The sequence below is a fragment of the Xenopus laevis genome, chromosome 2S (genome assembly GCF_017654675.1).
Source record: "Xenopus laevis strain J_2021 chromosome 2S, Xenopus_laevis_v10.1, whole genome shotgun sequence".
Lineage (NCBI taxonomy): Eukaryota > Metazoa > Chordata > Amphibia > Anura > Pipidae > Xenopus > Xenopus laevis.
Genome location: NC_054374.1, coordinates 145,257,725 through 145,279,223, shown reverse-complemented (window position 1 = coordinate 145,279,223; position 21,499 = coordinate 145,257,725). Strand labels below are relative to the sequence as shown.

Below are 21,499 nucleotides of genomic sequence, written 5' to 3'. Positions count from 1 at the left end.
ACTGGACTAGAACAATCACAAATAGTTCAACTTGCTTTTTTAGTTACCCTATGATATCAGTACACTATAAACTACCACTTTCAAAAAGGAAACATATTACTATAGCATGGGATCTTTTATACTTATGCTGCAGTTTTATAAATCTTACATTTAGAGGATTATTTACTAAACTCCGAATGAAAAAATCCCATTTTTTTTTTTTTTTATAAATCAGAATTTTAAAAAGTCACAGATTTTTCGGACTTTATTTAAACCCCGAGGATGGAAAAGTCTTTATCAGAAAATCTGGCATCTCAGACCTGTCGAGGTTGCATATAAATCAATGGGAGAAGTCCCAATGAATTTTTGATGTGCGCTGGGTTTTCGGTTGAAAAAAAACGAAAAAATCATGAAAATCAGATTTTTTTCCGCAAAGCAAATTTTCAGGAAAATGTAATAATAAATAAGCGCAAAAAACCAGAGTGGTTTTTGTAGCAGAAAATACTGAGATAAATTCGGACTTCGATAAATAACCCCCTCATGCCTATGCTGTTCGGTTGTCCAGTGTATGACACCAAAAGAATTAGATTACATAACTTATTGGGGGATCTTTTAGTCAGTGATTGGCCAAAAGGATGATCCCTCTACCCATAAATTGCATTGGTCTCAGCCAGTGACATCTGGATCATTCTGATTTGGCCACTTAAACTTGTTTTTAAAAAATTATATTAAAGAAAACTAATGGATTCCAGAAACACTGCAAGGATCAGTGGTGTAATATTATGGTAGCTACAAGCTAGGCTGTAACTTTCAAACACCTTGGCTTCCATGTATAGGTCACACATATTGGAAATCTATAGGTGATACTAAAAGAGTGTATGACTGTAATATTTTTAGGTTATTTTTATAGGAAGAGGACAGGGAGATAAAGCAAAAGTTCCAGGGTTGAATGGAACAATAACCATTAAAATTACAGTTAGCTACTATTTTGTAGTCCAATCCACATTCTATCTTGTATGTGGATTGGACGTTGAGTGGGCCAACATAGGAGATACTCTTTTCCTCAGACTACTTTTAGTAGTATATGGTACTAGTATCAATGTATCCGCTTCAGCAGTATTTGCATCTGCTCCCAGTGTTTGTCTTAAATTCCCACAACCCTTAAATTATAGAATTTTGGAATGGGCAACAAAGTTGTAAGCTTGGATTCATTTTATTAATTATTATCATATTAAGTATTATTATGTAATTTGTTCCTCTTAAATAGACAGTATTTAGTGATCTCAGTGGCACAAGAGCTAGAGCACAAAAAGGGTGCAAGAGTTCTTCACTGCACTGAGTGCCAAATTTAAACTGGCGGAATGAAGCAAAAAATGATTGTCTGTGCCTCTCCTGTCCCTCACCAATACAGTGCTGACTAATGCAGTCAATGCTGTGTTTGTGGTGGAAGCGGCAGGTCTTTGCAATAGGGCGCAGAGACCCGCTGCAGTTCCTAAAGACCAGAATGAAGTGTGCAAAGGGCAAATACATGGCAGATTGTGACTGTGTTTTGCACATTGCACAATGCTTTCTGGAATGTAAATGACCCCTAGTAATTTCATACACATATTTATGCTCTCATGAGAGCGACAAAGGTGTCTTGACATTCGCAAACATCACAGTTGGATTTTTTGTTTGTAAAGAGTAAAAACACATCGGGGTAAATTTATCAAAGAGCAAAGTTCCGCCACTAGAGTGAAATGCCGCAGCTCACAATTCATTTCTATGGGATTTTGAAAGGCGTTTTTATCAATGGGTGAAAGTAAAAGTTCGCCCTTTGATAAATACGCCTATAAAAATCCCATAGAAATGAATGGAGAGTGGCGGAATTTCACTCTAGTGGCGGAACTTCACTATTAACTTCACTCTTTGATAAATATACCCCATACTGTTCATTTTCACTTTCTGTCCTAAGATAATAAACAGTAACATCAAAAAATTTACACAGCAGATAGCAGATAAGCTCTGTAGAACATAATGGTGTTATCTGTTATCCACTATTTAACCTTTGCCATATAGACTTTTTTCTGCCATTGCCACACATCAGCTTGTTTATATGAACTATAGTAGTGTTTCTGATACAAACAGATCTGTTTTACCAGTGCAGGGCAACAGTACACTTGAATTTTTTTGTGTTACTGTTCCTTTAAAGGAGAATTCAACCGTTTACCAAAGAAAACCTAACCCCCACCCCACGTAGACTCCCCTCCATCCTCCCCCCCAGCCTAGCTGCCCCTTTTACTTATACTTATACTTACCCCTCGTTGTAGATTCAGGCATCGGAGTTCATTGCAACCATCTTCTGGGTCTTCGTGTCTTCTTCCGACTTTTCTGCATTTTCCATCTATTTCGGCGCATGCGCAGTTGTCGCATACCAGTAAATAGCTCCAACTACACATGCGCCACTTCGCTGGTCTCCCACTCAGTTTACCGAAGACCCGGAAGATGGCTGCGGTGAACTCTGATGCCTGAATCTGCACCGAGGGGTAAGTATAAAGTATGGGGCATTTGCCCTGGGGGGGAGGATGGAGGGGGGTCTACGTTGGTAAACGGTTGAATTCTCCTTTAAAAGGATAAACATCATGGACCCTGGGATACTGAGACCACCAGCTGCTCTACATATTTTAAGCCTATTAAACAAGAAAACAATCTATTTCTAAACCCTCATTTTATGAAAATTTTATTTGAAGGAACTCTCCCTCCACCCCAGGCCAGTCTTTTATAAGAATCTCTATTTCTTCTCTCTGCAGATCAAAAAGGTGGCAATCTACCTGTGCCGTAATAACACCATCCAGACAATGGAGGAACTACTCTTTGAGCTGCAGCAGACTGACCCTGTGAACCCAATAGTTCAACATTGTGATAACCCTCCATTCTATCGCTTTGCAGCCAGCAACAAGGCCTCGGCAGCTCCTTCTGGTACAAAATTAATGCGTTTTGATCAATCGTTTCTCATTCCCCAGACTCAAGGATTTCTTTTGACACTTTTCATGTCCTGTTAGCTTTCAACTAGAAAGTCTGATCCAGGAAAGTGTGTGATCAGAGAAACCAGAGAAGTAAATTGCCCTCAAGGATTCTGCAGTCTTGTTTGATTTTATTCTTGGTATTTGCACTAAGAATTTTTTTCTTCCTACACACACACAAGCTTGTGATTCTGTGTAAGCTTTAGACTGTTATAGGTTTCTTAACCTGTTCTTTGCAGAGGCTGAACTTATTTCATTGTAAGCCCAAGATACGCACAATGGTTTCACTTTTAATTTCACTGAATTGTCTAATTGGGCTCATAGTTATTTACATTTACGAAGCTCCACAAATCTGCAGAGTTTGTGCAAGAAATAATGGATAATTAGAACCTACCTCTCTGTCGGTTGACCCTGGGCCTTAGAAATAAGGAATAAATAGAGGTATATAATATAGTCATATCGTGAGCTAATAAAACAGGCTGATCTGATCTGTCTGGCCCCAAACAATGCATAGGATAAAAACAGACGCCAATGCAGATCACTGATGCAGTTGGTTCTTGCCCAACAAGATTTCTTAACCAGCCTATTAGTTAAGAGATAAGATAGATAAGAGAAAATTAGTAAGACTAAAATCAGTAAGAGAAAATCACGCCTGGCATGTTTCACTGCTTAAACAGAAGGAGAAGTGAAAATTAGTTTTCAACTAATAGCAAAGAATTGCTAGTACTAGTAGTGCTAATAATAGTATTTGTACTATAAACTATAGGACTCATTTACGAGTGCAAGTGCAGTGAGCAAAGTGCAATTGGGGTGCAAGTCACCATGTTACTTACCCACAAGGCTCCAGTGTAATTGTATTTGTGAGATGGTGATGTGCCTGACCCAATTGCGGCTGATGTGCTAATACATGCGTGAATCAGATGCAAATGTAATAAAAATTTCCGGTGTCAGGATGTCATCATTTCCATCATTTCAAAGTGACAGCTGTACCCAATTCTTTAGATGGCAGTGTGTAAGCTGCTGTGGGAACCCTGTAGCTCCCCCCACCTTCAAGGTGGCAGTAGCCCCAATTCCCCTTCATTAAGCTGCGCCCAATTTGTAACAAGATGCAGAAGTGCAAGGAGAACCTTTGGGCACAAATATCTTTAATGAACCGTGTCGATTTGTGCAACCACTGTGTCCATCTTTGCATTGTCACGACTGAAGTAGCACTTTGTAAATGAGCCCTTAAATATATCTTTAAGTTAAAGGAACAGTAACATCAAAACATAAAAGTGTTTTAAAGTAATAAAAATAGAATGCAGTGGTGCCCTGCACTGGTAAAACTCCTATGTTTGCTTCAGAAACACTACTATTGTTTATATAAATAAGCTGCTGTGTAGCAATGCGGGCAGCCATTCAAAGGAGAAAAGGCTCAGATCACACAGCAGATAAGCTCTGTAGGACATAATGTTATCTGTTATCCACTATTTAACCTGTGCCATATAGACTTTTTTTAGTTCCTGCCATTGCCATTTCAGTTTTACCAGTGCAGATCAACAGTACATTATATTTTCATTACTCAATAGTCTAGTCTAGTTTATTTGAGCAGTAATAGTATGCTGGGGCTATGTATAATCACATCAGTGGATTCAGCAAATTATGGTCCCAATAGTTGTATTTGCAATACGCCAACATCTTTTTGGCAGGTAGACTGATGAAAAGTCATGTAGGCCTCAAAATGTTGTCCCACCCTAGATTTATCAGTGCGCAGTGTGGGTTCTCCTACATTTTCAGCAATGGGACTATTTATATGTATGTTCTGCAATTTCTCTTGTTCACCATAAGTTAACTTTTAGTGTGTTATAGAATGGCCACTTCTAAGATACTTTTCAATGGTCTTTTTTTATTGTTTTTTTTGTAGTTTTTGAATTATTTGCCTTTAACAATATCCTGCATTCAAATGGGGTCACTGACCTAAAAACAAATGCTCTGTAAGGCTACACATTTATAGTTATTGCTACTTTTTCTTTTTTTCTATTCTGGCCTTCTCTTATTCATATTCCAATCTCTTATTCAAATCAGTTCATGGTATCTTGGACCCTAGCAACCAGATTGTTGATATTGCAAACTGGAGAGCTGCTGAATAAAAAAAAAATAACATAATAAAAAATGAAAACCAATTGCAAATTGTCTCAGAATATCACTCTCTACATCATACTAAAGGTTAATTTAAAGGTGAACAACCCCTTTAAATAGACATTAAAAAACCTTAAACTGGAATTATTACTGTAATGTGCCTAATTTGCTTTATTTTCAAGTCACTTTCCTGTTTATTACAGGGCCAACTCTGTATGTTTTACTATAGAATATTTAAAATGATCTGATTGCATGGTAGTTATTATTGTTTCCAGTGTTATAATAAATACATAACTATTCTAATCTTTGGTACAGGAACCACATCGAGCAGTAACACCATTGTGGCCGGCCAAGATGGCTTCCCTGATGAAGACAACAGGATATTAAAAGAGACAGATGATAGGTTGGTAAAGCAGTTTTGTGTACAGGTATAGGACCTGTTATCCAGAATGTTCAGGACCTGGGGTTTTCCAGATAACAGATCTTTCCATAATTTGGATTTTCATGCCTTAAGTCTACTAGAAAATCATGTAAACTTATAAATACTTAAATAAACCGAATAAGCTGGGTTTGCTTCCATTAAGGATTAATTATATCTTAGTTGGGATCAAGTACATGGTACTGTTTTATTATTACAGAGAAAAATAAAATGGAGTCTATGGGAGACGACCTTCCCGTAATTCAGAGCTTTCTGGATAATGAGTTTCTGGATAACGGATCCCATACCTGTACCTTACACATTACTTGTATCAGTATTTTAACATTGGACACATTTTATATGCAGAAATCACATGCAATGTGCCCTATCAATTTTATTTTTTGTGGTGTGTACACATAAAATGTCTTTCCTGCAAACATTTAAGAACTGTGTGAACAGAGAAGTGGGTGGGTCAGAATAAGTACAAAATAATGTAAACAATTTGATGCATGCACTCGACTCAAAATATGTGACAACACACATGCACATAGTTTAGAGGAACATTGGTCACATGGTGCCTTTTTCCCACCAGCGTAAATACATTAGATGAGAAAATGCGGAGGATAAGTGATAAGGATATTGCAGTCACTGAAGATGAGCCAGTTACATAGCAACGCTCACATTGTAAATAGAGAAAGCACTCTTTATTTTATGTACTTTATGTCTATCTAGCTTCATGGTTGACTTTTCCAGCTTGTGACTGTAGTATGTTGTCTATATCCCTGCAGTACTATAATATCTATATATTTATTTTTATATTATAGTCTTGTGTGTTCATAGCTACATGATTACAATTACAGTTAGTTACATAGTTAAATCGGGGTTAAAAAAGACAAAGTCCATCAAGTTCAACCCCTCCAAATGAAAAAAACTCAGCATCCATACACACACCCCTCCATACCTTAACATAAATTATATATAACCATATTTATACGAACTATAGAATTTACATATATAGACTTTGATTGGCTATACAAGAAATCATCCAAGCCATTCTTATAGTCATTAACTGAATCAGCATCACAACATCACCCGGCAGTGCATTCCACAACCTCACTGTCCTGACTGTGAAGAACCCCCTACGTTGCTTCAAATGAAAGTTCTTTTCTTCTAGTCTAAAGGGGTGGCCTCTGGTACGGTGATCCACTTTATGGGTAAAAAGGTCCCCTGCTATTTGTCTATAATGTCCTCTAATGTACTTGTAAAGTGTAATCATGTCCCCTCGCAAGTGCCTTTTTTCCAGAGAAAACAACCCCAACCTTGACAGTCTCCCCTCATAATTTAAGTCTTCCGTCCCTCTAACCAATTTAGTTGCACTTAGTCTCTGCACTCTCTCCAGCTCATTTATATCCCTCTTAAGGACTGGAGTCCAAAACTGCACTGCATACTCCAGATGAGGCCTCACCAGGGACCTATAAAGAGGCATAATTATGTTTTCATCCCTTGAGTTAATGACCTTTTTTATGCAAGACAGAACTTTATTTGCTTTAGTAGCCACAGAATGACACTGCCCAGAATTAGACAACTTGTTCATAAGAATCGTTAACATATATATATGTTCTTTCCCAGGTTTAGCAATGTTATCAAAGCTCATACAAGGCTAGAATCCAGATATAGTAACAGCTCAGGTGGATCCTATGATGACGAGAAAAGTAAGTTCTTGGACTTCCCTCAGACACACAACGTTTCTTTCTTTTCTACACATTCTGGGTTCATAGTCACAGAACTTATGACTTCATATTCCCTTCAATTCCCTGTAGATGACCCAGTCTCTCCATATATCAGCTGGATGTTGAATATTGTGGAAACTAAGCAGCCCCAGCCTCTGCCTATGCCTTGCAACGGTGGCTGTTGGGCTCCTCTTGTTGACTATCTCCCAGAAACCATTTCTCCCAGAGCGCCTTTGCATCGGTACGTGGATAACTGTTCCTTCCTGTTTTGAGTTTAGTACCTGTTTCTCAAGAATTATGCAAAATACATTTTAAATTGAACTTCCCGCTCTAAAATCTAAGCCACAGAGCATGAATTGTAGCTTCCAGTTCTCTGCAAATACCTGAACATCAGTCTCATAATAATGTTTTTGTTAGTAGTTCAGAAGGATAGTTCAGTGTGTGCGAGTATCTCTCATGCCACGGTGTGTTATCAGTGCTGACATTTTCTGCATTGCTTTCCCTTGCCAGCCCTGAAAACAAGTTGTGAAACACTGAGTCATAACTAGACTGCAAATATGATCTTTAAGTATTAGCTTTATATTTTTAGGGGGTGGTATTAATTGGTCAGAATATTCAGGTTATCCATTGTTATAGAGTTCATCTTCACAGCTCCCCAGACATGGAATCTATTTTACAAGGTAAATTGTTGCATTCCTCCCAACACATTAGGCCTCTTCTTTAATTCATACCAGTCAAGCCCAGTCCACCAATTCCCATTTTATTCCAGTAAGCCTTTCTGGACTAGGGTTGTGTAGTACACTTGGGATAAATGTTGTTGACTTTGTTAATCAAATTTGGATCATAACATGGATATCCAACCTGTCCCATAATTGTTATTGAATTAATATCCCTAGTTTTAGGGAGAGTGTAGAGTTGTAGACCATTCATTTAGAGAGTCAGAACCGTACAAATTTGCAAATTTACTACAATTACAATGGCCTTGTGTTTCTTTGTGTAGGTGTAACATTGCTGTCATATTCATGACGGAGATGGTGGTGGATCACAGTGTGAGAGAAGACTGGGCACTTCACTTGCCTTTACTGCTCCATGCACTCTTCCTAGGCAAGTAACTCCGGGTTTTACCTGCAAATCTTGTCATGACAGTCATGCGATAAACAGCTAAAACATCAAAACTGGCATACCCAGTTACACCATAGAAACCATTTACTGGAAACTGAATGCTCTATTCAAATGATAATATGTTTTACCTGTTTTTACTGATCAAGAAATTGCAGAGTTGACCAGTTCTTTGATTCATAGGGGGGCTGCAAATCTACATTTTGAGGCTATAACTGAGATGCATATACAATTTTTTTAAAGAAAATTCCTGGAGTTTCTTTCTTCCTAATCTTTTCCCTGATAAAAATTGGCAAATCCAAACACTCAATGGGCCAAAAGCCTTAAACAGAATGGACTGTAGGAACAAGTCCTTTTATGGAGGGATTGCCTCTCAAGGATGGGCTTTATGGGGGTTTGTATATCCGATGCTTTCAAAACTGAGAGGAAAGACGGGGAGATTAGCAAATGTAAACTTTAGGATATATCAGAAGATAATCACGTTCTGTACTCCTGAATCATTGGATTGTGTGTCTTGGAAAATATCAATTCATGTAAAGCATATCCTAGGAGATGATTTTTCTCTCATATGTATACTAAAGAGGCCCATTTATCAAAGGTCGAATTTCGAAATTTTTTAAAGTCGAATATATTCACAATTCGACTTGGGGTTTATTTAAGAAAAAATTAGAATGTCTAATATTCGATCGAATGGTTCCGACCCGAAGATTCAAATCGTATTCGATTCGTATGAATCCAATTTTTCTCCCGAAAAAAACAAACTTGAATGTCAGGAAGGCTATTAAAAATAGACTTCTGCCATTGACTTGTACATGAACTCGGAAGGTTTTATGTGGCGAATATTCGAATTAGGACTGTTGCCATGGCCAAGGGTGATAAATCTCACATTCAATTTTACATTCAAATAGAGGGATTAAAATTCGAATGTGTGAATTTTTAATTGACTATTCGACCCTTGATAAATCTGCCCCTTAGTGTGTGTGTGTGTGTGTGTGTGTGTGTGTGTGTATATATAATACACAAAAGCCATGAATATCCTGTAAATTATATCCTTATAAACGGTGAGTTCTGATGTCATCAGTTATAAACGGTGAGTTCTGATGTCATTTCTGTCACATGACTCACTGAAATTTGTGTATTATAATAAATAAAGTACCCCCAGTTGTAAAATATGAGGATATTAGAAGTTACCTCGGAGTTCCATGACCTGTATAAAAACACTCGGCCTTCGGCCTCGTGTTTTTATATGGTCATGAAACTCCTCGGTAACTTATAATATCCTTATATTTTACAAGAGGGGGTACTTTATTCACTATATATATATATATATATACACACACACACACATATTTAAGTTTAGGTATCTTGGTCTGGCCCTTTTGTATTTAAAAAAAAAAACCCTTAGGGCGGTGATGCTTTTGGTAATGGTGGCCAAATGCTTGCTGCTATTATAAGTGGTAGTTGAGCGGTTTGCATGAGCATTTATTTTCCATACATGACGACCTGCCTCACTTCCTATTTAACATCATAGGGGCGGGAGTTAGAAAAGCAATGTGGGAAACTATAGTATGACTATAACTCCCAACTGTCCCATTTTCAGAGGGACAGTCCCTCTTTTGACTGCTCAACCCGCAGTCCCTCGTTTGTACTGGAAAGTCCCGATTTTCTCTGCACTGAACAGCATGTTTCTAATTTAATTGGCTTTTGGAAGAGAGCCCAGAATGGCCACAGCTGCAGATAAGATACTTTTGTAACAATTATGAGATAAGCGAATAAGTAATTGCAACAATATAAGATAACATGTCTCTTGGGAGAAGTTAGACTCACAGCTTAAAGGGCAATTCACCTTCATTAGCAAAAGTGTAATAACTGAAAAAAAACACAGAAATATGTTCAAACCTGCCAAATTTTGTAAAATGAACATGGTTGTTAGGGGCGTGGCCAAAAAAAAGGGCATGGCCAAAAATTCACTTTTCGCATTTCACTTTTTGTCCCTCTTTTTATTTCCAAAATGTTGGGAGGTATGGTTTGACTGCTGTGTGAGTGTGAGTCAAGCTCAGGTGCAGACTGTGCAGCCGGGCCCACCCAACCCCTCTGTAAGCGATTTTCTAGGCAGCTACAAGGGTGCGCGAATCACTAACGGGCCCCCAGATGGTGTGAGCCCTGGTACAATCACACCCCTTATTTCCCCACTAGTTCTGCCACTGATTCTGGACATCCACTCCATAGCCTTCTGTATAGTCCTTTTGTACTTTAATATACATGTGTCTCTCCAAGGGCCCGCTCTGAATCCCTCTCTGCCCTTTCATAAATGCCCAGAACCCACACAAGTACCCAGTGTCGGACTGGGACACCAGGGGCCCACCCAAAAACCTTTGACAGGGGCCCACCAATTAATCTTAGACCAGGGGCCCATTATTTTTCTTCCTCTCCTCACTCAACTTCTATTCTCCTAGTCTCTTTTCCTTACATACTATACTCTATTTTTCTATATTTAGCCTATTTGCTCTCATAAAAATAGGGAATGGCCATGAAATATTTAGCAGCATGAGGGCCCACTGACACCTGGGTCCACCGGGAGTTTTCCTGGTATCCCTGTGGACCAGTCCGACACTGCAAGTACCTGTTAGACGTAATGGCAATCCAAGCACACGTTGTCCAGATCTCTACAGCCATATTTCTTTAGCTGTTAGATTGTATTGAGTATCGTGGGCTCAGGGGGAAGTATTTATATCAACATATAAAGCAAATATGCTCATAAATTACACATATAAATGTAGTAACGAAATATCTCTGCCTGCTCTTTTCATAAGCTCTTTTACCAAATGCCAAATGTTAGAATTATTTCTGCTTCTTAATAAAGGGAATCTGTGCAAAAGGGAAGTTATTTCTGGGAATCAAAACCTAAATATATCACTTTCCCTGGACTGTAAATTGTGGTTTGTCGGTGGCTGAACGTTTTGAGCATTGTGTTGGCCAAGCTTGCTCTGTTCCCATAAAGATAATTTTAGAAATCTACTGTTAATGCTGTTCTCTTTTTTTCAAGCAACATGTCCAGTCGGGCAGCTACAGTATCCAATCGTAATCAAGCGCTGAAAAATAAATCTAGTTATTATAAATGAAAGACTTGATCTTAGCTTTTCACATGGGTATCTAGGAATGGGATGCGGGTTGGCACCATGTCCGTAATGAGGTGCATATACAGTAGGATCTATGTATTTGGGATGATTGCTTAGGTAACAGTAATTATAATATATTTATAGTATTAGTTCCAAAGCCTTGTTTTAGGCAAATATTAAGGTTGTATTCCCGAACACTCTTTATAATAATCAGCAATATCTACAGACTTTATTGGTTTTCTATTGGGCAAAGAAATTCCCTGTTTTTCATGTCATTTGATCAGTGTCAACTGAAGGGAGTGGGTGTGTGTGTAGAACCTGCTAAAAGATTTAGGGGATTCGGTTCAGGAATTCGGTTCGGGATTTTGCTTTTTGAGCAGGATTGGAATTCGGCCAAATCCAAGTGCCTGGACAAACCGAATTCTAAAAATCACATGACTTTTCATCGCACAGACAAGGAAGTTCAAAAATGTTTAACCACATGCTGTGTGTGGGGTTCTCTTTAACCCTTACTTGCCCTGATTTGTGTATTAGGGTCTGGGTTTGGTATTCGGCTGAATCTTTCATGATGAATTCAGCCAAAATCCCAAAATAGTGGGTCTGGTGCATCCCTATTTTAGTCATGGCTTTATAAAATCATTGTGAAAGTGTTTTTCTCTTGTGACACCTTTCTCTTGTATGTTTATTTTACAACCAGGCTTTGAGGGAACAGCTGACTGTGTGCAACTGAACGTTCTGCTCAGCAATATAATACAATAATGAAAAGGGATAAATTGGTACAGTGATAATGGGGCATATGATAAGAGAAACTCATTCTTTTATTCTTCACTGACTGGATACTGTCTTTGATTTTTCACTAGGTCTTGACCATTACCGGCCGGAGGTGTTTGAGCACAGCAGAAGGCTCCTCCTCCATCTTTTGATTGCCCTCTCTTGCAATAGCAATTTCTCTTCTGTCGCCTCGCTTCTCCTGCAGGCCGGAGAGGTGAATGAAGCCAAAACACTCACCATTCAGTCCTCCTGTCAGTCGGAATTTCCTTATTCAGGTACCTAATGGGCATTTGTTTCCTGGTTCACTCTTCTCTCTCTATGGATTGCTCTCTCGTTGAATACAAGTGTTTTGTACGTTTGAGAGAAACGGAGAGATGATTAGGTCAATACATACAGTATATACCTTTGGAAGAAATAGAAAGAGACAGATACATAAAGATAGGTAGATTGATTTAAAAAAAATGTAGCTTAAAGGAGAAGGAAAGGTTAAAATTAAGTAAGCCCTATCAGAAAGGTCTATATAAATACACCAGTAAACCCTCAAAGTAATGCTGCTCTGAGTCCTCTATCAAAAGAAACACCACATTTCTTTCCTTCTATTGTGTACGCATGGGCTTCTGTATCAGACTTCCTGTTTTCAGCTTAAACCTCCAGGGCTAGGGTCTGAGCATGCTCAGTTTGCTCCTCTCCTCCTCCCCTCCCTGCTGTAATCTGAGCTCAGAGCTATGAGCGAGTAGGGTGAGACTCAGGCAGGAAGTGATGTCATAGCAAGCTAATATGGCCGCTGCTATCCTAAACAAACAGAAACAGTGTCTAGAACTGTTTACTCAGGTATGGAAAAGCATTTTTAAGAATAAAAATTGCATTGTATCTTGCACTGTTGTGGCTAATCTATTGGCAATAAACTGCCTTGGTCGCTTTCCTTCTCCTTTAAGTAGACAATATAGAATGATCATTGTGATATGAGTGCAGAAGAAGGCTTTTAGTTCTCAGCAGGAGGGCCCTAGCAATGCAGCCCCCCCCCAGCAGATGCTATATTCAAATTATGACTTGTTTACTTTTAGCACATTCTGTCCTTGTATCTGTCAATGTTGTGTTGTGTTCTGTTGTGTTTTTCTAGCAATTAATGTTATGACAAGGGATGCTGGAAGTTGTAGTCCAGTAACAGCTGGAGGGTTGCTAGTTGTATATAACACATATGACTAGATAGATTTATCCAGTACATGTGGATGAGAGCACATTCCAACATTATCTCTCTGGCGGTTTGCAGGTGGCTATGACTTTATGCGGGAGTATCAGTCTTCTCCTGTGCCAGACTCCGGTCTGAGCTCCAGTTCAACCTCCTCCAGTATCAGTCTGGGGGGAAGCAGCGGAAACCTCCCCCAGATCACTCAGGAGATTGATAATGTGGACACATCAGCAGAGACGGATGAAAAAGCCAGAAAGCTCATTGAGTTCCTGACCACCAGGTAAGCGGCTGGCAGACTTTGAGTATGGTTTTCTCAGCAGCCCACTGATGAAACGTCTCTCTGACTTGTGCTTGGGTTTTGCAACACAGTGCACTTTGGTGCCAATATCCTGAATACCTCTTGGGATTCAGACATCCACGTCTGCTGCCTTCTGTTTAACTCTATCAACGCTCAAGGACTTTCTGTTCCTGGAAAAATGTTTGTACTACATGAAGCACACGTCTTATTTTAGTACCAGCTCCATGCTAGAGACGAGTACAGCAAGACGCAGTTAACCCTAACTTTACATTGGATGTGAAAAGGTGGCGAAAATTCTCGCGACTAAAAAATTGTTGCGCGCTTCAAAATTTTACGTAAGACCATTGACTTTAAAGGATAAGTAAAACTTTAAAATAAGTGAATGTAAAGTTGATGAGGGTGCTATTGTAAGAACTTTTGCAATTTACATTCATTATTAATGTTCTTTTTTTCCCAAGATATTAAGGGATACATGTACTATTAATATGAATGAATTTTGTTACAACAGCGCCACCTGCTGGTCAGTTTCCCACCAGCCTGACCACAAAGTAGTCAAGGGAGAAAGAAAGAGACTGCTCTGATGTTCTTAGGAAAGATTTGAGAAAGTTTTCTAGTTTTTATAGTAAGCAGAACATCAGAGCAGTCTCTTTCTTTCTCCTGACATTTTCCTTGACTACTTGGTGGTCAGACTGGTGGGAAACTGACCAGCAGGTGGCGATTTTGTAACAAAATTCATGCATATTAACAGTACATGTATCCCTTAATATCTTGGAGAAAAAAAGAAATGTAAATTGCAAAAGTTCTTAGAATAGCACCCTCATCAACTTATATTAAAGGTTTACTTATCCTTTAATGCATTTGGACAAAATAGTCACTTGTGTCGAAATTGACTCGCATCAAAATAATTTTGACGCCAATTGATTCAATGCATTCGCTAATTTTGCTCCATTTCGCGAATATTTCCGGAGTTTCGTGAATTTTTCGGAGAAGCGAAATGGGACAGATTACTATTAAAGAGCTGTTTGCAGCTCACACTTCTAACCAGTGGTGGACTGGATGTTTCTGAACTACAGTTTGCAACAAACATGGTAACCAGAGGATAGTGGGAATTACTGTTCAGCATCAGCAACGATTATTGGCTAAATTAGAGAGGCAAAAAAGGGTTAGTTATTGGGATATATCAAACAGACCAATATAAAGGCAGCATTCCAAGATCATTTGCTCCCCAATTTCTCAACAAAATTTAAGATGTTGAAACATTTTTGTTTAAAGCTATGAGGCTTGAATTTTTATCATTATATTCCCAGATCTTTGCAATTTGCTCTATACACATACTGACACATTAAATTGTAAACACAAGAGGGTTTATTTACTGCACAAGGCCCCACTAGATTCAAAAGGGGTTGAGGGAGACACATAGGCATCCTCCTTCTGCCCTCTATCCACCCCATCTGTATGATGATCAAGGTATAAAGCGGTAGGAGGCACAAACCGCATCAGGGCTGGGGTGCGTCTCTTGGAGCTGCTTTTTTTCACAGAGAGACAAATTTTGTATCCAGCAATCCTGCATTTGTGTTTGTATTCCATATACATGTAGACCCCTTATCATTAATATACTACACTTTTCTATGCCCATGTGCTAACTAAGTATACAAAAGGTGTAGGAAATACTTAGCATATGATTAATGTTGTAATTGTAAGAGACAGAGTAATCATGAGAGCATTTCAGCTTTATTACAGTATGATGAGAGGTGCCATTAAAATGAATCATAGGTGAGATATGGGAACAAGTGGGCATGTTTATATCTGTGCACTAATTGGTGTGTTTGTGATTAGCAGTGCAGGAAAGACTGGGTGCACTAGAGCTTAACATTCCAGCCCTGCGTGTTTATTCAATCTCATCATGATAAGGCTTTCCTAAACCCATTCCCAGTTTTGCAATTATTTTAATATACAGAAAAAAATTCCCCAAATTTCCAAATGTCAGAAAGCCTTCCATCTTCTAGAAAAACATCTTTTTTTTTTTAATAAAATGAGTTTTTGAATGTTTGTAACATGAAAACATGGAAGGTTTAATATCTCTAGGGTTTAGGGTCTGGTCACACGGGCAAATTCGGGAGATTAGTCGCCAGGCGAGTAATCTCCTCTTCTTCGCGGCGACTAATCTCCCCGATCTGCCTTCCACCTGCTAAAATGTAAATCGCCTGGGGGCAGGCACACGGAGTGCTTCGTTTTCCGAAGTCGCCCAAAGTTTCCTTGTGAGGCAATTACCGGCGACTCGTTCCGTGTGCCGGCCCCAGGCAATTTACATTTTAGCAGGGGAAGGCAGATCAGGGAGATTAGTCATCACAAAGAAGAGGAGATTTGTCGCCTGGCGACTAATCTCCCAAAATCTGCCCATATGGCCAGACCCTTACAGTGTACTAAACTGTAATTAATGATATCTGATTCTGAACAGAGACATTGAATTGGTAACGTAAATCATACAACAGTGCCATCTACTGTTTATTTAAAGGAGAAATAAAACTAAACACAAAAGTCAGGATAGAAAAGCTAATGCTCTTTTTTTTTGAGCTGTACCAGCCCAAGGCAACCACAGCCCTTTAGCAGTAAAGATCTTTGTCTCCAAAGATGCCCCAGTAGCTCCCCATCTTCTTTTCTGCTGAATCACTGCACATGCTCTGTGCTGCTGTCACTTACTGAGCTTAGGGACCCACTCACAATATACAGAATATATACAATATAAAAATCACAAGACAAAATTGGTTTATTTATTTAGAATTGGTTTTTACTATTGAGTGTTGTTCTTAGATCTACCAGGCAGCTGTTATCTTGTGTTAGGGAGCTGTTATCTGGTTACCTTCCCATTGTTCTTTTGTTTGGCTGCTGGGGGAAAAAAAGGAGGGGTCGATATCACTCCAACTTGCAGTAAAGCAGTAAAGAGTGATTGAAGTTTATCAGAGCACAAGTCACATGACTTGGGGCAGCTGGGAAATTGGCAATATGTCTAGCCCCATGTCTGATTTCAAAATTGAATATGAAAAAATCTGTTTGCTCTTTTGAGAAATAGATTTCAGTGCAGAATTCTGCTGGAGCAGCACTATTAACTGATGTGGTTTGAAAAAAAATTTTTTCCCATGAAAGTATTAGAAGCACCAAACGTACTGAGAATGTGCAGTACCACTGACACTTAGATGACCTAACAAGATCCAAACTATACTGGACGTTTTATAATCTGCTTATTATTTTTTCTTGACGCTATAATAAATGGTTTATTAGTGTGATTCCTCAACCTAAGTTAAATCCTACTGCAAATAACTCAGCAAATTGCTGACTCTTGTTGGAATCAGCCAGTTAGAGCAGGGGAAATCTGTCAGTGACTTGCAGCATGAGTTTGTACGGCACATCCAGTAACAAAGTGTGGTTGACCAGCTCTCAAATATTAGCTAAATACTGGTAGTGACTACTGAATTTTAAAGTCAAACTTCAATATACTTTGACACTTTTCAGAGCTTTTGGGCCACTTTGGTGCCATGAAGATATCACGCCCAAGAATCAGAATTCCAGGAGCGCTGACCAGCTGACCAACTTCTTGCGTCACGTTGTGTCTGTATTTAAGGATTCCAAGTCAGGTAACACCTTTTTGTTTTGTCAGATTTAGCAGGGTTGTCTCTCTTTTAGGATGACATGCATTAGCTATCCAGATTTACTCTGCCTTAATCCGCAATGGCTGGAAATGAATCTGTGAATGGCAAAGAGAATTCACATATACCTGCAATGTCAATTACAAAGGATCCATCCTTAAGAACTTTCAGTGAGAACATTTGAGAACAGTTGGTTAAAGGGGAACGCCATCCAAACAACTGCAAGTAAGGGTAAGGCCACACGAGGAGATTCGGGGAGATTTTGTCGCCTCGCGACTAATCGCCTCGTTTTTTGAGCGACTATCTCCCTGAACTGCCTCAGCGTTTTTCCACATAGGCTGCAATGCAAAGTCGCCTGCGCTAATGCACACGCGGCGATGCATTTTCAATAGTCGGCAAAAGCATGAGGCAACTTTGGGCGACTATTGAAAACGCATCGCCGTGTGTGCAGGCGACTTTGCATTGTAGCCTATGGGGGAAAACACAGAGGCAGTTTGGGGAGATAGTCGCTCAAAAGACGAGTCGCCAGGCGACAAAATCTCCCCGAATCTCCTCGTGTGGACTAGCCCTAAATGTAATTCTAAGCAACTTCCCAGTATACATTAAATGGTTGTTTGCCTTTTAAATTAACTTTTAGGGGGTTATTTACTAAACTCTGAATGCAAAAATCACAAAAAAATCATGATTTTTTTAAAATAAATATCAGACTTTTAAAAAGAAATGCGATTTTTTTTTTCCCGTTATTTATTAAACCCCGAGGATCGAAAAGTCCTAATCTGAAAATCCGGCATCTCAGACCTGTCGAGGTTGCATATAAGTCAGTTTTTGCCAATACCCCTAAGTTTTCGTGCAAATTTCCGAGTTTTCGGATGAAACTCCGAAAAAATATTGAAAAATCTGAAAAGATTGTGAAAATCTGATTTTTCACGATTTCTTTCGTATTTTTTTCCTGCAAACAATGTTTTCGGGAAAGTGTATTAATAAATAAGTCCAAAAAACCCGTGCGGATTTGGTCTGAGTTTTTTTCAGAAAATATTGAGATAAATTCGGACTTTGATAAATAACCCCCTTAGTGTTTGCAATTGGTCTTCTTTTTTTATGTTTTTTGAATTATTTAGCTTTTTGTTCAGCAGCTCTCCAGTTTTCGATATTAGTATCTACCTGTTTGCTAGGGTGCAATTTACCCTAGCAACCAGGCACTACTTTGAATGAGAGACAGAAATATGAATAGTGGAGGAAGGTAAGTAATAAAAAGTAACAATAGCAATAAAACTGTTGCCTCTTTCAGCAATCTTTTTTTTGGCTGAAGAGGAATACAAAGACCAATTAAAGATCTCTACATTCTACAATATAATAAAAGTTAGAACTACTCCTTAATAACATATATATATATATATATATATATATATATATATATATATATATATATATATATATATATATATATATATATATATAATTTGTGAATGTAATTGCTGTTGAAAGCAATATTTGTCTGTCATGTTCTGCCCACTGCTCTTTACCACCTGATTAGCAGATCTTTTGGAAAACATACTCAGAGCCATCACCAGTATTGCAGAGGATAGAAAGGGACAGACGGACACTGCTTTCAGTTGCAATTACATTTTAGGTGAAGTTTCTCTTTAAATCAAATTGTAGCAATGTTTTCCCTATTTGTTAATATGAATGTCATCTGTACATGTCTATTCTAGGCGTCCATGATTCACTCAGACAAATCTATGGGCTACTTAAGAAGTAAATGTGTATTTGTGACAGCTTGTACTCTTTGTACTTATTTCTCAAATTTTGTATGTATATAAAAGACCATTATGTTCCTTAGGGCAAAAAGACCATTATGTTCCTTAAGGCAAAAATATATAAAACGCGATTTGTTAAAATATTTGTATTGTGTTCTTCCCCAGGTTTCCACTTGGAACAGCACCTGAGTGAAGTGGCTCTACAGACGGCCCTTGCCAGCTCCTCTAGACATTACGCGGGGCGCTCTTTCCAGATTCTTAGGGCCCTTAAGCAGCCGCTCTCTGCCCACGCCTTATCTGACCTTCTCTCCAGATTGGTGGAGGTTATAGGAGAATACGGTGATGAAATACAGGCACGTTCTAACCCTGATTTGCCTACGGTTGCATTACTTATAGGGACATAAAAGAAATTTTGTTTCCAGCAATTGAAAAGAAAGAGTATTTTCAGAAAATGTCAGGCAATATGTATTATCAGTAGGTGCCCCACCCCCAGGTTGTAGTTAGATATGTCATGTAGGGCATCATTGCATTGAGTACAATCAGTACTTACCACCAGCCATTTGGTTCCAAAAAGCAAGCAATGACAAGTTTGTGTGTGCCATTGAAGTTGATATGGTTAGTACCCTGTTTCTTTGCTAGGCACATAGTTGCTTCTATGAAAACCCCCATCCAACATTTTTTCTACATCTACCCCTGTAATTGCAGAACACAGCCTTTTCCAATTACTGAAAGACTAACCTCTATGAAATGCTTCTACTCTGGCAACTGTATGCTAAAACGTTTTATTATGCAGGTCTGAGCTCATGCAGTCTCCTATACCATCCCCAATTCTACTTCCATTCAGTTTTGGCTGTTCCTTTATAATTTCAGTGCTAGTGACCCATCACCAGTGTCGGACCCAAAAACCTTAGACCAGGGGCCCACTCTCAGTACTATTATTCTTCCTCTCCTCACTCAACATCTCCTAGTCTCTTTTCTTTAGACACTTTAATCTATTATTCCAGAATCTTTAAATTCTCATACAAATAGCAAATGGTCATGAAATAGGCCAAATGTTTAGAAGCAGGAGGGCCACCTGGGTCATCCGGAAGTTTCCTGGTATCACAGGGGGGCCAGCCGAACACTGCCCGTGACCCATGTAAAAACCAAGAAAAATTTCCAGCAATCGCATTTTTTACAATTGTAGGAATTACAGATTATTATGTCATTATTCTTATTGCTAGTAAATGTTTATTGAATGAAGGTGCTTTATACATCATATTCATTGCCATATTATTCTATAGGGTTATGTAATGGAAGTGCTCCTGACATTGGAAGCGGCTGTCGATAATTTAGCTGACTGCTTGAAGAACAGTGACCTCTTGGCTGTGCTATCCCGGTAATTTAATTATTGTATTTAATTGATAATTTGCCTACATATTACATGTGTATAATTTAGTGTAAGCAGCGCAGAATCTAGGTTGATTTTGTAAGAATAGGTGCATTAGCACTTCAGTTATTATTGTGACTCTAAGGGGGTTATTTATTGAAGTCGAATGCCAAAAACTCAAAAAAATTTTGTTTTTTTCACTATAAAATCCACATCTCTAGAGGAAAAAATTTTTTTTTTAAACCTAAAGGGTTTTAAAAGTCTGAATAAAAAAGTATTCCAACTCAGACCTGCTGAGTTCATGTAGAAGTCAATGGGAGACGTCCTGAAGATATCCCGATCTGCGCTGGGTTTCGTGCAATAATCTGAAAATCTAATTTTTTCGGAAAAATTTGTACGATTCGAATTTTTTCACAATTGTTTTGATTTTTTTTTTTCCCGCACAGGTAATTTTCTGGAAAATGTATTGATAAATAAGGGGAAAAACGTGCGGATTTAGTCTGAGCAGCTTTCAGAAAATAATGAGATATTTCGAATTTTGATAAATAGCCCCTTGAAGTTGTACTTCCATCTGCAAGGCCAAAAAGTTGTCATTCCCAGGTGTGGATGGTCAGTAGGAAAGTAGTCCTGACAACATTTCTCTAAAAATGTAATTGTCTCCAGTTGTATACACTGTAATGTAGTAATATACATTACATCTGAGACTCCAAAGCAAGTGTGATAGTACTAAGGGGTTGCATAGTATGGAACACTGGCACCTGGTGCTTTTAAAAAAAATCTAGTGCAAGGTGCACAGTGTTGTTGACGCACAAACTAGGGGGTGTTCCAAAAAATGCCCACTTTCTAACCATCATGCACCCAAATATGTGCAGTGTCAGAAAGCACTCCTGGTGCTTATTATATCAGAGCCCCACATTCAATTCTGGGAGTGAGGATTTGGACACAATATGCAAATTAGCTAGAGGTAATGTGAACTTTGTCCCATT

General features: G+C 38.7%; 1 protein-coding gene across 5 annotated transcripts in view; it reads left to right on the top strand.

Moving 5' to 3' along the window:
* The window catches only part of fry.S (FRY microtubule binding protein S homeolog), a 275,333-nt gene that overhangs the window by 212,049 nt on the left and 41,785 nt on the right, over positions 1-21,499 (top strand). For all 5 annotated transcript variants that reach the window (XM_041584507.1, XM_041584502.1, XM_041584506.1 and 2 more), the window contains 10 exons: positions 2,769-2,937; positions 5,415-5,502; positions 7,147-7,229; positions 7,338-7,488; positions 8,248-8,351; positions 12,346-12,531; positions 13,527-13,725; positions 17,254-17,375; positions 19,310-19,497; positions 20,428-20,522. In XM_041584507.1, the coding sequence (XP_041440441.1) occupies positions 2,769-2,937; positions 5,415-5,502; positions 7,147-7,229; positions 7,338-7,488; positions 8,248-8,351; positions 12,346-12,531; positions 13,527-13,725; positions 17,254-17,375; positions 19,310-19,497; positions 20,428-20,522 (1,385 nt within the window). The remainder of the gene's footprint in view (positions 1-2,768; positions 2,938-5,414; positions 5,503-7,146; positions 7,230-7,337; positions 7,489-8,247; positions 8,352-12,345; positions 12,532-13,526; positions 13,726-17,253; positions 17,376-19,309; positions 19,498-20,427; positions 20,523-21,499) is intronic.